This window comes from Oncorhynchus tshawytscha, linkage group LG19 (assembly GCF_018296145.1).
Source record: "Oncorhynchus tshawytscha isolate Ot180627B linkage group LG19, Otsh_v2.0, whole genome shotgun sequence".
Taxonomy (NCBI): domain Eukaryota; kingdom Metazoa; phylum Chordata; class Actinopteri; order Salmoniformes; family Salmonidae; genus Oncorhynchus; species Oncorhynchus tshawytscha.
This window is the reverse complement of record NC_056447.1, coordinates 94,785-109,644: the sequence shown is the minus strand read 5'-3', so window position 1 is coordinate 109,644 and position 14,860 is coordinate 94,785. Positions and strand designations below refer to the sequence as shown.

At 42.6% G+C, this 14,860-nt stretch overlaps 1 protein-coding gene across 1 annotated transcript; it reads left to right on the top strand.

Moving 5' to 3' along the window:
• Nucleotides 1–711: 711 nt before the first annotated feature.
• LOC112219176 (formin-binding protein 4-like) lies at nucleotides 712–10,562 on the top strand. Its single transcript, XM_042301205.1, is given in 19 exon segments — nucleotides 712–891; nucleotides 1,455–1,532; nucleotides 2,480–2,601; nucleotides 3,037–3,217; nucleotides 3,361–3,511; nucleotides 3,660–3,759; nucleotides 3,874–4,065; nucleotides 4,068–4,196; nucleotides 4,895–5,087; nucleotides 5,292–5,401; nucleotides 5,531–5,635; nucleotides 6,073–6,206; nucleotides 7,186–7,346; nucleotides 7,667–7,932; nucleotides 8,230–8,356; nucleotides 8,587–8,701; nucleotides 8,703–8,784; nucleotides 8,997–9,154; nucleotides 9,636–10,562. Coding segments are annotated over 19 exon segments (2,607 nt in total). The 5' UTR covers nucleotides 712–782; the 3' UTR covers nucleotides 9,730–10,562.
• Nucleotides 10,563–14,860: the final 4,298 nt, after the last annotated feature.

The following is a 14,860-nucleotide window of genomic DNA, read 5'->3' as shown; positions in this document are numbered from 1 at the left end:
TTCTGGCCTTTCGAGGGAGTATTTCCTAGCCACCGTGCTTCTACACCTGCATTGCTTGCTATTTGGGGTTTTAGGCTGGGCTTCTGTACAGCACTTTGTGACATCAGCTGATGTAAGAAGGGCTTTATAAATACATTTGATTTGATGTTTTACAGATCAATAAATGTATAGCTTTGTACCAAGAACCAATGGGAAACCAAAAACGTACCTTCCCACAACTTCCAAGGAACCAAATGTGCTATTTGCGTAGTAACTGTAATAGAATAGGCCTACATTTAGAGAGGAATCTACCCAACACTGCCTGAGAGTGAGTAGTAGGCTAAAACAAGAAAAACAAATGTAGCCTAAACAAATCATGCTGTAGATGATGATTTTTTATCTTGACAGGCTTTCCAAATAAAGAGAACTGAAATGTTGCAAACATATGAATGTACTTCATGGTGAATCTATTCCTTTAATGCAATCAAATATTCATAAATTCAATTGATCAAATATACTACTGTGTACTAGAGACAATGCCTACAGGACTCCCTTATGATGATCCCTCGTTCAACATGATGTTCCATATACATATGCAATAGAAATGTAAGAAATACACAAATTGGCTTATAAAACAGCATTGCAACTGTGATATTATGCAAGATACAAAAACATATATACGATTTTTTATAAATCCTCCCCTTTTGACACCGGATGTGGCTAGTTTCTTCTTTTTTTTCAACTGTACAAGCAGCAACACCTTGGCTCCATGGGATAGTGCATTGGCGCTACACAGACCAGCGATGGGAAAGAAAACTCGCACAGGAACAGGAGGGCGCAGAACAATACTGCAACTTTCACCACCTCGAAGCGGGACAGGCGGTGGAAGAGAAGACGCTTTAGGTTCCGAAGGTAAAAACACCATCATATTATGTTTTAGTTTATGGTTGGTGGATGATTCGTTCAAAATCGGGCCCATTTTTCTTCTGATCAACACAAGAGAAACTAGCTAGCCTAACGTTAACTAATTGGCCTCGCCGGTGACGTAGCCTAGCTAGTTCAAAATGTAGCTGGCTACGTTAGTTACCGATATTCCGGAAATATAGGCATTGCTTGACTTGGTTACTATATTTAAATAACTGGTTGCTCTTTTCGAAACAAAGTATGCCAATGTTATTTATTTATGTTGGTGTTTTTCGGTTTCTAAATAGTGTTCGCCTAGCCAGCTAGCATGTTAGCATATTGGTGAAATAACGAGTTGTAGTGGCGCGCGGCCTGTGTATTTCGGGAACAAACGCCGCGACACCAGCGAACTAGCGAGGCATATCAATGGTAACGTTAGCTTACTGTTGATTACGAGTTAATAGACTCACTCTACTGAGGCCTCTGGTCAATCCAGACCACATATACATATACATATATATAACTACATAATTCAGCTACTTTGACAATTGCATTGATGCCTTTTTCTGCAGACGAAGGTAACGGTGATGGATACAGTTTTCTGAGAGAAGTAACAACCGAAATGAGGATCCCAGCAGTTAAGGCCACAGGTAATATATAACTTGTGTGTAACTTTGTTAATGCACCCGTTTGTTTGCAAGCTTGTGTGAACTCGTGAACGACTGGGTTCAAACCTGGGTCTCCTGCCATGAGTCTGTCATCCTGCCATGAGACTGTCATCCTGCCATGAGACTGTCATCCTGCCATGAGACTGTCATCCTGCCATGAGACTGTCATCCTGCCATGAGACTGTCATCCTGCCATGAGACTGTCATCCTGCCATGAGACTGTCATCCTGCCATGAGACTGTCATCCTGCCATGAGACTGTCATCCTGCCATGAGACTGTCATCCTGCTGAGCTCTAGCCAAGTAGCTATCTCAACTCCACTAGACCATGTCCATGGAGTTGAGCGCAAGTGTTTTTGGAGTGAACCTCTGACTCGAGTCGCTGTGCAGTCAATTTCAAAAATGTATATTCTTACACCCTTACCATGTACCTATGTTTGTCATCTGTTGCGTGGTTATTCTTTGTTAGCTAAAATCCTTTCTTTTTAACAAAACATTAATAAAATATAACTACCAACTCTTTCATTGTCGCTCTTGCTCTAATGGCAACTGAGCGTGAATGCATGTTCCGATTTAATCTCAGAGGAAACAGTCAGTGGCTTTATTTTTATTACCATTTTATTAAAAGTTCAGGATTTCAGTAAACAAAGACACGCAACAGAGGACAAACATATGTACACGTTAAGGTTGTAAAAATGAACATTTAACTATTGACTGCACTGAGTCAGGTTCACTCAAATCTCAGCTGCACTCAACTCTGCGGATATGGTATCGTGGAGTTGAGGTGTACTTGGCTAGCTGAGCTCAAGCCTATGCATTATCTGGGGGGGTAACACAAGATGTCTTCAGGTCTCAGGTTACTAATCACACACAAGCATGTTTGCCTACAAACAGTACATTACCTCACCAGTTTGTTGTGTTTCTTCCCAGAGGGTCTGTCCCTCCTGGGGGCCTATGAGGACAGTGATGAAGAAGAGGATACAGACTCACAGCCTCCTACCATCAGGACCCAACACAACCAGTCTGCAGACATACTCGCCAACTTTATGGCCGTCAGTATAAAAATGCTGTTTTTCTGTTAGTTTCATAGTCTTTTCTCAGTCGGCTGTGTTCCTACCTCAGTCAGTCAGTGATGTGATTAACTGTTTGTTTCCATTAAGCTGTGTCACTGACGTTGGTAGTGTAAATCCTTCTCTGCACACCACAGCCTTGAAATAGCTTCTCACAGAAGAAAATATACCTTAGGCCTTGACATCCTTTTAACTTTCAACCCATTGTTTTATGCTGTAAATTTTATAACCGGTACTTTGAAAATACATCTTTCTTTTTCTACAATATTATGGTGATATCAGGGCTCTCTTCCTAGTTGTCTTAGAATGCTAAATACCTGCGATTGTCTCGTGTAGGCCTGTATTTCTCTGCTTTGTTCATGTCTTTAGACAGGTGGTGTCCTTCGACAACCTAATATAATCCCCCCCCCCCAATAGGAAATTGATGCCATCACCACACAGCCGGGCTCAGAGGAACCCACAGGGGATCTGTCGGCCCCAGCCCCCACCCCACCACGTCCAGAACCCAAAGCCCAGCAACATGCCTTAGAGACTGGGACAGAGCCGGAGAGCACTGGGTTGGACTTCCAGTATGACACCCATACTTCACTAGCTGGAGGTGACCGTTTTTTTGTATTTCATAAATAGCATAAACTTACCTGAGAAGTAGCAGTTAGCCTAGCCATTGTTTGGGATTGTGACATGTTAAGTGTGTGTTTTTGAAGACGAGTTCCTTCCTTATTTGTGTTTCTTGTCCACCAGTTGGAGGATTGGAGATGGGTGACTGGCAGGAGGTGTGGGATGACAACACAGGTTGTTACTACTACTGGAACACTCAAACCAATGAGGTGGCTTGGCAGCTGCCTTACTACCTGGCCCACCAGGTGCAAGGCCTGCAGCAGTACGCAGACAGGTGAAGTGTAAAAATAGATGGTACTACATAATAATATACAAATGTTAGTCATACACAAGTGGTTTTGTATTTTACAGCATGACTCTGAAATGTGTATTTTCTACTTGGAGTTGAAGATTTCACCTGTTTTCTATTTAATCCCCTGTAGCTCAACAGTCAATGGCAACGGAACTACACAGAGTGCAGGTTACCATGATGAACAACACTCCACTGCCGTCAGTGCCCCGACACCTAAGACAATAAAGAAGGTGAGTTATTTTGAGTATTTTTGTGCGCTCAATGATGTAGTTTTAATCCAAACATAGTACTCAACTATCCATTTGTGTGTGTGTGTCTATAACTCTGTGTCTATCCTCTGACAGGAGGTGATGGAGAGCGTGGTTGCCCTGACCAGTGAAGAAGAGGATCGTCATGGTGTGGCCGCCTCCCTCCTCGGTCCCCTCATCCCCGCAGAGGTGAAAGAAGCTGAAGAGAAGTGGAGGAAAAGGCTTGTAGGAGGGCTGGAGGAGAAGGTGAACAGTCTGGAGGATAGCTTGCCAGAGTCCCCCTCCCCCTGAATGTGCCAGACACCCCCACGCACCCCCTGAGAGACCAGCGCAGCAGGAACCAGTCTGTGGAAAACTCTGAGGAAGAGGAGACGGAAGAGGACACCATGGAGCTGGAGCTGGCTCTGGAGAGGAAAAAGGTCAGCTTAAGTCTTTATTCATCCTTTATTAAACCAGGGATGTTGACATTGACATCTCTTTCAAGTGAGTTTATACACTGAGTGTACAAAACATTATGCTCTTTCCATGACATAGACTGACCAGATGAATCCAAGTTAAAGCTATGATGCCACCTGTTAAATCTACTTAATTTAATGAAGGTGGAGGGGACATGTAAATTATTTTAACTTGAGACATGGATTGTGTGCGTGTTCCATTTAGAGGGTGAATGGGCAAGACACAAGTTTTAAGTGCCTTTGAACTGGGTATGTAGTAGGTGCCAGATGCGACGGTTTGAGTCAAGAACTGCAACGCTGCTGGGTTTTTCACTCTGTGTCCCATGTGTAACAAGTATGGTGGGCATCCAGCCAACTTGACACAAATGTGGGAAGCATTGGAATCAACATGTCTAGTATCTCTGTGGACGCTTTTGACACCTTGTAGAGTCCATGCCCTGGCGAATTGAGGCTGTTCTGAGGGCAAAGGGGGGGTTCAACTCAATATAATGAATTTGTCCTAAATGTTTTGTGCACTATGTATGCTGTGATTATTTTGAAAAGGTCAGACCAGAATGTTGACACAACTAAATACTTGCAGAATTAAGTGTACCTTTGGGAGTTATCGTTTACAATGACTCGAACATGAACATTTGTCCTCTTTTTGTTATTCTGCCCCCTAGGCTGAGTTACGGGCATTGGAGGAGGGTGATGGCAGTGCTGGGGGCTCCAGCCCCTGTTCTGAGGCAAGTCAGGAGGCCCCCGAGCCCTGTAGCCTGCTCCTGAAGAAGGCCAAGTGGAAGACAGCCTTCCTTAGAGCAGCCAGCCCCGACTCAAACAGCAGGGGCTCAGATACACGGGAAGACCCCGACACAAGTGAGTGTCTGGAGAGCAGTTAGGGTGCGATCTGGTCCGGATACACAAATTCTTGGCAGTTTATATCATTCAATTTTTCTGATGTGGTTCATCCTAAAATGTAAACACTTCTCAAGGTCTTCTGATATGCTGCATAGACCAATTGTCATACAAATGTAATGTGTAGGCGTCATCTTAATACTAGTCCTCTTGTGTGTCTTGCAGCACATTCCAAAGTCCCAGAGAAGGCCGGAGAAGAGCAGGAGAAGGAGACCGGGGACAGAACGTTAACCAACGTGCCACCAAAAGAGGAGGTGGAAACTCCGGAGCTCAGGGTATGGAACCTTTAACTACTCCCACACCGATTTAACTCTCAGTAGTAGAGCCTGAGCAGGAAAAATCCAGAGTGATAAAATAACTGGTGGATAACATTTAAAAATTATTGTTGTCTTTTGAATGATCAGTTTCAGATCGGAGAACTTGCCAACACCTTAACCAGCAAGATGGAGTTCTTAGGGATCAACAAGAAAACCATCTCTAACTTCCAGCTGCTTCTGTTACAAACTGAGGTGAGATGACCATGACCTGTTTATTATATCTTACCTCCAGTCACAGTGAAGCCTATATCTTTAGGTCCAGATTAGATTATTTTGGCCTAGAAACCACACTAGTTAGCTAGCTGCATGACTCTCAATGGTGAGAACTTTCAGACCTTTCAGATTGTGTTTACTAGTCACATTTGCAGGTGTGATTGCAGGGTACAACCTTTGAGCACCAACATGCAGGACTAAGTCAAATAAAATAATACAAATGGTAATAAAAAAACAAGAATATACTGTAAATAGAAAAAGCTCCTATTTACATAACAATCTGTACTGAATGACGGCAATTGATCATTCTGATGGGCGATGTTTATTTTATTTTTTAATTAATGTTATAACATTATAGAAAATAAATGTACATGCCTAACCGTCATTGTCTCCCCCCATGCTTCTCTCCCTCTCAGACGCGGATCGCTGACTGGCGAGAAGGGGCTCTGAACGGGATCTATCTCCGCCGTAGGCTGCAGGAAGCCGCCGAGCACATAAAACATTACGAACTTAACGCCGCCCCTAAAGGCTGGTCCTGCCACTGGGACAGGTACGCGCTCCTTACCTTTAACATCTCTTAAACACCCCCCAATCCCAGTGTGACCACGACCCCCTCAGAGCTGGGGTTGCCATCTATTTAACCTGATATGAGGGAGATCTTAACCAGTCCCAGTGGATACAATGAAACCGAGACAGACCCTCAAGGTTTCTGTGATGCAATGCTGGCACTGTCAGTGGTGATATGGGAGCAGCCATACAGGCCAGCTTGATCCCCTAACACTATACCACCAGATGCGGATACGGGATCCCTGTCCTGTCCACCCATAGCCCAGACTCTGGCTCTTGTCTTTGGGGGCCCTCTGTAGACTGTTTGGGAGGTCCAGTCAGTGGAACGGGGGTACGTAGCTAGGAAGGTGGTTGTGTGCACTTTACAGGACTACAGCCCCCAGAATGCATTGCTGGGCGAAATGAGTGACAGATTGAAGCCCCGGAAACGAGGAGTGTCAAAAACATCAGTTAAAGCGAAGACGGAGCGTTGACGAGGACCCAGCAGGTCAGACCAACTCTATTTCATATGTTTCCTGTTTTTACTTTTTTATTCCTTGATTGACTGAATGTATAGATAGTTCTGATGTAAAAAAAAAAAAAAAAAAGTTGTTGAATTGATGACTGTCTCTTTTGCAACCATCTCTGTTTGGGGGGGCTGTATGTTGTCATAACAACCATTATGTGGACCATTATTCTGAACGTCTGAACACTGCTTTGACGATCAACTTTGCAGGACCCGAGCTGATAGGTTTTGGTTTGTTAATTTGGTTTTAAGAAAGTTAGTGGGTTCACCATCAATGTCCCCCATCATGATCCAATCTGGCTCTTCTCCTGGATGGCTAACCTGGCTGTCCAGCCCAACATTCCCCCTCTCCTCCACCCCAGCGGGGCATTGTCCCCCCCTCAGGGTATACTGCGACTCAGCTAGTTATAAGGCCAGCTGTTGAGACTCTGCCTTGTATCTCTGTTCTCCCTCCTAGAGAGCACAGGAGGTATTTCTATACCAATGACCGCACCAATGCCTCCCAGTGGGACTTCCCAGCTGAGGAAGAGGAGGAGGAGGAAGGACCAGAAACCACGTTGTCCATACAGGGGGAACCCAAACCCCCACCCATACCCGCTGGTGGGCTCGCAGTTGCAGGTCAGTTCTCAAGACCCCTCACCATTCTTTTAAAATTCCCTTATTTTCTCCTGAGTGACAGCCTGTCTTTAGGTCCAGATTTATCGCTTGGCCTTGAAACCACGCTAGTTGTGTAGTTGCATGACTCAAACTTTCGCAGACCTGTACTGAAGGAGGGATGCATAGAGCATTAGGCTTAGTAACTAACAAGCAGGTCTTGCGCTATGGAACCTGCCACGGTCATATTTTACTAAAAAGTCAGTATTTGGTGAACCTTACTCACTTCTCCCCTCTGACAAAGAAAATGGGTACATTTTTATACATTTTCTATCATATTGCAGGAGCTTCAGTCTTCTCACCCGTCGTCCCCCCTCAGCCTAGCCTTCCCTCCTGTTGGTCTATGCCTCAGCCCCCACTTCCCCCTGACCAGCCCCCTCCCCGTCCGACATCCCCCTGCCCCCTCCACCCCGGAGTCCCTCCCCCGCCCCCTCCACCTCCCCTGGAGGATGATGGTGAGATAGAGGAGGTAGAGATGGAGGATGATGACTGTGAGCCTCCAGCACCAGGAACAGAGCCTCCCCTCCCCCTGGGTGTTGGCGGCATGAAGGTATGGGACCATTCTACACATCCAGACCTCAAGTCTCATCTCAGTAGGCTTGTGAATAGACTAACCAAGCACACTTTCTAGATGACAGCCTAGTCCAGCAGTTGTCAAGTGCCAGTCAGTGGGCCTGCTGGTTTTTATGTTAACATGACTCTCAATGATAACTTTCACAGACCTGTACTGAATTACTGTGATTGCAAACCATTTTTTTTGTTGTTGATGGGAGATGTGCATAGCGAGCATTTTGTTGGACATTAGCATAAGCTTTTACTGTAAGCTTATCTTTTTGTCTTCACTCAGGTTGTGGAGTCTACAGCTTCCCTGGGTAAGGGTCAGAAACGCAAAGCTTCAGGAGCAGGTCAGCTGACCAAGGCAGTAACAATCGGCAGCAGTGCCATCCTCTATACACAGATCACCGCCACGGCAGGTAAAAAGCTATGATATCATCGAGTCGGTGTGCCTGCTGGTTTTTTCACGAAAACATGATTCTTTAAAGTAGTAGGACTCTCAATGATGACAACTTTCACTACTGAATTACTGTGATTGAATGATTTTTCTGATTGGAGATGTATGGCCCTAGTGTATTTCTGTATAGGTGTTTGGCTGTTTAATTGCAAACCATAATGTTTTTTTGTGTGTTCCTTTCTGTGTCCTCAGCCCCTGTGATGTCAGGAGCTGCCTACTGGGGAGTGTCTGCGGTAGCTGCACCTCCACTGCCTTCTGAACCTGTGGCCCCACCTCTCCCACCTCCCCCTACTCGCCCCCGCTACCCCCACTCAGCCCCCCTCTACCCTGGACCCCACAGGGCTTAAAACACTGCCCACGGACAAGACCAAGAAACTGAAGAAGGATAAGGTTGGGCGTCTTTGACTTATACAATGGCATCTGTTCTATGCATTGATAAGGAAAAAGTATGGTACAAGATTGGCACCGTCTAATTCGATGTAATAACTATTTAAATTGAAAGCTTTCTCCTAGTTGTATCGAACCACAGTGACGCTCTTAAATGACAATCCCCCATTGTCTCCTTTATTCCCCTTCCCCACATCCCTGGTTGCTGTGTCCAGTCGAAGAAGAGCAAGACGAAGATGCCGTCCCTGGTGAAGAAGTGGCAGAGCATCCAGAAGGAACTGGACGAGGAGGAGAAGTCTAGTTCCAGTGACGAGGACAGGGACCAGCTCAACAAGAGGGGCATCGAGGAGTGGAAACAGCAGCAGCTACTCACGTAAGTGGGTCCCCTGAACTACTGTGATTGCAAGCAATTTTTCTGACGAGGACAACTATCTATCAATCTTACTAATAAAGCCCTTTTTACATCAGCCGATGTCAGTGTATTACATAAACCCAGCCTAAAACCCCAAACAGCAAGCAATGCAGATGTAGAAGCACAGTGGCTAGGAAAAACTCCCAAGGAAGAAACCGAGAGGAACCAGGCTCTGAGGAGTGGCCAGTCCTCTTCTGGCTGTGCCGGGTGGAGATTACAGTACATGGCCAAGATGTTCATTGATGACCAGCAGGGTATAATAATAATCACCGTGGTTGTAGAGGGTGCAACAGGTCAGCACCTCAGGAGTAAATGTCAGTTGGCTTTTCATAGCCAGTGTGGTAGAGAATGTCAAACATACTTTTTGTATATTTTAACAACTTCTAATATGTTTTTTTTGTGAAAATAATCTTTCTTACTACCTCTATCTTTTGGGTTGCAGAGGAAAAGCTGGAAAGAACGCAAACTTTGAGGCGCTACCTGATGACTGGCGAGAGAGGCTGTTGAAGAAGAGGAAGATGATGAAGAGCACGTAACACGCACACTCCTCTCCCTGCCTCCACATATATGCGTGTGTGTGCACACGCCGTCCTCCCCTAAACCCTTACTGAGAAGAATCAGTGGACTGTGCACTTTTTACGCTTTCACTGTCATTTTGAAACGGTTTGAAAAGCCCCTCATATCTTGGATGAATACATTGGATGGGTTTGAATGTTCTTTTTTTTTATTCGCTGTAATACCCACTATTGTTTTTACATGTTACCTTGGAGACTCCCCCTACCAAGCCTCCCTCTCTGCTTGACCTGTTTTAAAGCATAAATTCTGTTGTCTGTGAAATGTTTGGGAATGCTGGAGTTTCTAAACCTTTGTTTGTAGTAGAGATCAACTCTTTATATGTAGTTGTGTTTTGACCTCCCCCATGTCTTTTGCCCATTTTCATAAACTATGATCAATGACACCTTCCTAATAACTCTGGTCCATATTCAGTTTTTAATGTTGCTGTATCACCCTCTGCTGTTACTCTAAAGTATCCAGGCAGGGCAGAAGACTGCTGGATGCTTCAACTATAGTGACTGACAGTACTTTTAGTTTATTCATGGTATACCCTCAACATATCCTGTCAGATTTTTCTTGTTGTCTGACTAAAGATATGATCTTTAAACCGTGTATACAAGTGCGTTTTCACATGGTCCAATAGTGGAAACCGCTTCATTGCAGACTTTCTCTGCACAAATTTGAAGTAAAGCCAGTAGGTGAAATGACCAAACAACCCATTTCCCAGCCCACTATTTTTGTCTTGTCTTTTCCCTTTGTCCAGAGTTGACAAATACATGATGACATGCCAATAATAAAAATATGTGCCAATTGATTTATCATATCATACTATTTGCATAAATATATTTTCAATTTGTGCTGAAAAGCAAGTATAGTTTGGTGGCAAGGACAGCGTCCTGTTTTTTGGGGGAGCAGTTTTCAGTTGTACATTGCATATGTCTTAGTAAAAACGCCCTTGATGTTTATGATTTGGTGGTGGGGAGGGAATGCAACAATATTGTTTGGGGAAAAAATATGGGGTCAATTTCACGCCTTAAGTATTGAATTCAAAATTAATCGTAAACATCAAATAAAGATGGAAATGTGAAGAATGAGAGAAGTGATGGATGTTGAGAATCGTTTGTAGATTTGTAAACAAAAGGAGCAAAACTAATTTAAAAGCAGAACAAATTATTTGGAAACTACTTTACAAATAGTCTTTCATTTGAACTTTTCAAACAACCAAACCTATTAAATCCATTTCGCTCTTGCCTGCAGTTATTACCTTTGGTTAGTTGACTTGGATCTTTGCTTTCACTGCCAGTTTTTTTTTATTGCCAGTTTTGGTGGTTTTATTTTGTCCTATTCAGTTGTGTAATTTTATGATTTCATGTCTATAGACTGTTTAGTGAGGAGCTAAACCGGAAATTGCTTCTGCTACATTTTTCAAGTACCATCCCTGAGATGACTAATACAAGAAATTGACAGTCATTTTCAGCGATCTATATAACCGGTCTAGTTTCCTGATCATATTGGAGCTCACTCCTATGTGTTGCTCTGGATGTCTTAGTCTAACGTCTGTAACTAGATGCTTAAAAACCTGTAGAATGCGAGTAGTTACTCAATATTTTTCTGTTGTTCAAGGCTCAAACTCCTATGGGTCCATTCGGCAAAACCACTCCCACCATCACTGACTGAAGTTGCAGCCATTGTGTCCTTTCCAAATAGCCTATATGTTTTGTATTTAATTACTTGTAAACTTCATACTTTTTAGTAGTTCCAATAGGCCTCCAGTGTTGTTGTTTGTTTGAACAGTCACTGAGGCTGTATTTAACTTTAAACGATCATTATTTAAGATGCAGCAGGTTTAGATACTTAGCTAACTAGCATTGATAGCTTAGCACAGTAGATACAGGCTGAGAGACTAGGATTCCTGTACATTTTTCCAGTAAATGTTATTCTTCTAACAGGCTTAATGTTACATTGGAATTTCTGAACCAAGAGGCGCAACATCACAAGACTTTCTTGAATGCTTACGAAACAAACCAAGCAGACCAGGGCAGGGTTTGAGAAATGAAGAATTCTTGCATTGGTTGTTCATTTTGTCAATCTAAAGGCACAACCTGAATTCGAGCCAATAATAAGTAGTTGAATATGTTACTCCACAACCTTGTGAAAATGACATGTTTTCATTTTAGTCAAAAACAACTTTATCGAAGGAGTGCCTTTTGATTTGACAGCCTGCGATTTGAGATTCTTGGATCCAACGGCCGTGTCTTTGTGAGACGCAGAGTAGGTGAACGGATGATTTCTGCATGTGTGATTTCAAACGTGAAGCATGGAGGAGGAGGTGTGATGGTGCTTTGCTTTATTTAGAATTCAAGGCACACTTAACCAGCATGGCTACCACAGCATTCTGCAGCGATTCGCCAGCCCATCTGGTTTGTGTTTAGTGTTGGTGTCATTTGTTTTTCAACAGGACAATAACCTAACCCACCTCCAGGCTGTGTAAGGGCTATTTGACCAAGATGAGTGATGCACCAGATGACCTGGCCTCCACAATCACCTGACCTCAACCCAATTGAGATGGTTTTAGATTAATTGGACTGCAGAGTGAAGGAAAAGCAGCCAACAATTGCTCAGCATATGTGGGAACTCCTTCAAGACTGTTGGAAAAGTATTCCAGGTGAAGCAGGCTGATAGAATGCCAAGAGGGTGCAAAGCTGGTTTCAAGGCAAAGGGTGGCTTTTTGAAGAATCTCAAATATAAAATATATTTGGATTTGTTTAACACTTTTTGGTTACTACATGATTACATATGTGTTTCATAGTTTTGATGTCTTCACTATTCTACGATGTGGAAAATAGTAAAAAAATAAAGAAAAACCCTTGAATGAGTGGGTGTATCCAAACTTCTGACTGGTACTGTATAGCTTACACCAAAGGGTAAAATGTATATATTTTGAGAAAAATAGTGCATCTCAGCGTCTGTTGGCCTATGATTTATGCCTAATGATGTGGACTGCAAATTACATCATGATGGAAGTAGGCCTGGGCTCACAGAAATAAGAATGAATAGAATGGGCTTGGAACTCTAACCCTGGAAATTGACTGGTAACTTCATGGGTACACTCCCAATGGCTGCCTGGTATTGTGACGCAATAATTTCAATGTTTTTTTGGAATTTCTATTCATTCTTATTTATAAGCCAGTTTAATATTCAGTAGCATTCAAGCTTTGGCAACCTCAGATGAAGTACGATGTTTTACCGGTTCATTTTGGAGAACGAATTAGGCCTGTAGCATGGACGGCGACGAGGCCCGAAAAGTAAGTCCATTTCTATCGCTGTAGGCCTATCTTGAAATTATTGACTGTAGACAGTTTTTGTATTGATTACACTGAAAAATGTATGGAAACGGGTGCATGTCTGAGGTTATGTGTAAATCCCCTGTCGACAGCATGGAGTCTATAAAATTGATCGATTTGGCTTAGATCATTTTGTGTTAGGGATTGCCATTTAATCAGACCCGTATGACCGAGGCCGCTCACGCACACCAGGCGCCAGGAAACATTTACTAAGCGGGCAGTCGAAATCGATGAGGGAGCACATTTTGGGGGGGCTCTTGCATAGGAATTATTTTGAATTATGCTTATATCACAAACATAAAGTTCAAATGCTGAGACTCAGAGATCATTGAGTGCATTTGAAGTGACAGGTAGTTTGGTGCAAAATCTGTAGTATTTCCGCTGCGTATCAGCACCATGGACAGTGCCCCTACACACTAAAGGAAGGCCGTTTGGTAATGAATATAGGCTACAAGATAGTTAGGGTAATTCACTTATTACAAACAGCCTATGTGAATGCAGCTGTACACACAGCTGTTTTACCAAAAGAATACAAACTAAATCCTGAAAGTAGCCTAGTTATTCATGCATGCAAACAAAAATAGGCTGCTGAATAGCAGTGTGGCTTGGAATAGCCTACTGCCTACTGACACAAATGCGATAAAGATGTTACACAATCTACAGTATATTTAGGCTAGTTACATTAACAGTAAACAAATGCAGCAAACAAACAACCAAAACAACCAAGTCTACAGCCTCAAATGTCTTGAGTCAAAACGTATAAAAAAAAAAAAAAATGCTATAGAAATGCTATACATTATTATTATTACTATTATTAATAATACTATTACTACTATTATTACTATAATTATAATTATTACTATTGTTATTATTATAACTATTATTATGATTATTATTACTATTATAACTATTATTATTATGATTATTATTACTATTATTATGAGTATTACTATTATTACTGTTGTTATTATTCCTACTATTATTATTATTACTATTATTATTATTATTACTATTATGGACTCTGCATGGTCAATCTGAATTCTGCATAGGCAGCAGAAGTCAGAGCATTCATGCTTCTTGCGCTTCGCTGATGTCAGGGATCCCGCCGGAACTTTCATTAGGCACACCTGTCCCCTATTCCCACTCATTACGCACACCTGTCCCCTATTCCCACTGATTAGGGCTTGTTTAAGTGTGCCCTTTGGTTTCCATTGGACTGTTGATTATTGTTACAATGTCTGTTGGTGCCCTTGTGGATTGCGCAGATGATTACGGGCTCGTCCCTTGTGTTAATCAATGTGCAAGTGTGTAATTTATTCGAGGTACTCCTCACTCTTTTGTTTGCGTTTCAACACTGTGTTTTTGTTTAGTGTTTGTTTGGTCTTCGTCCCTGTGCCTTTACATGGCACGTCGTAATTTGGGTGCAATAAAATACTCCCCTAGTCTCATATCATAGGGTCAGAATAATTATGTAAATGAGGTATTTCTTATGGTATATTTTTTTCAATTGCAAAAATGTCTAAAAACCTGTTTTTGGTTTGTCATTATGGGGTATTGCGTGTAGATTGAATAGGATTTAAAAATATATATATATTTTTTTAAATCCATTTTAGAATAAGGGTGTAATATAACAAAATGTGGAAAAAGTCAAGGTGTCTGGATTCTTTCTGAATGCAATGTATCTATAAGTGTGTGTGTGTGTATATGTATATATAGCAGGGACCCTGGGCATCTTTCTTTTGGTGTTTTTTAAATTCAATATAAAGGC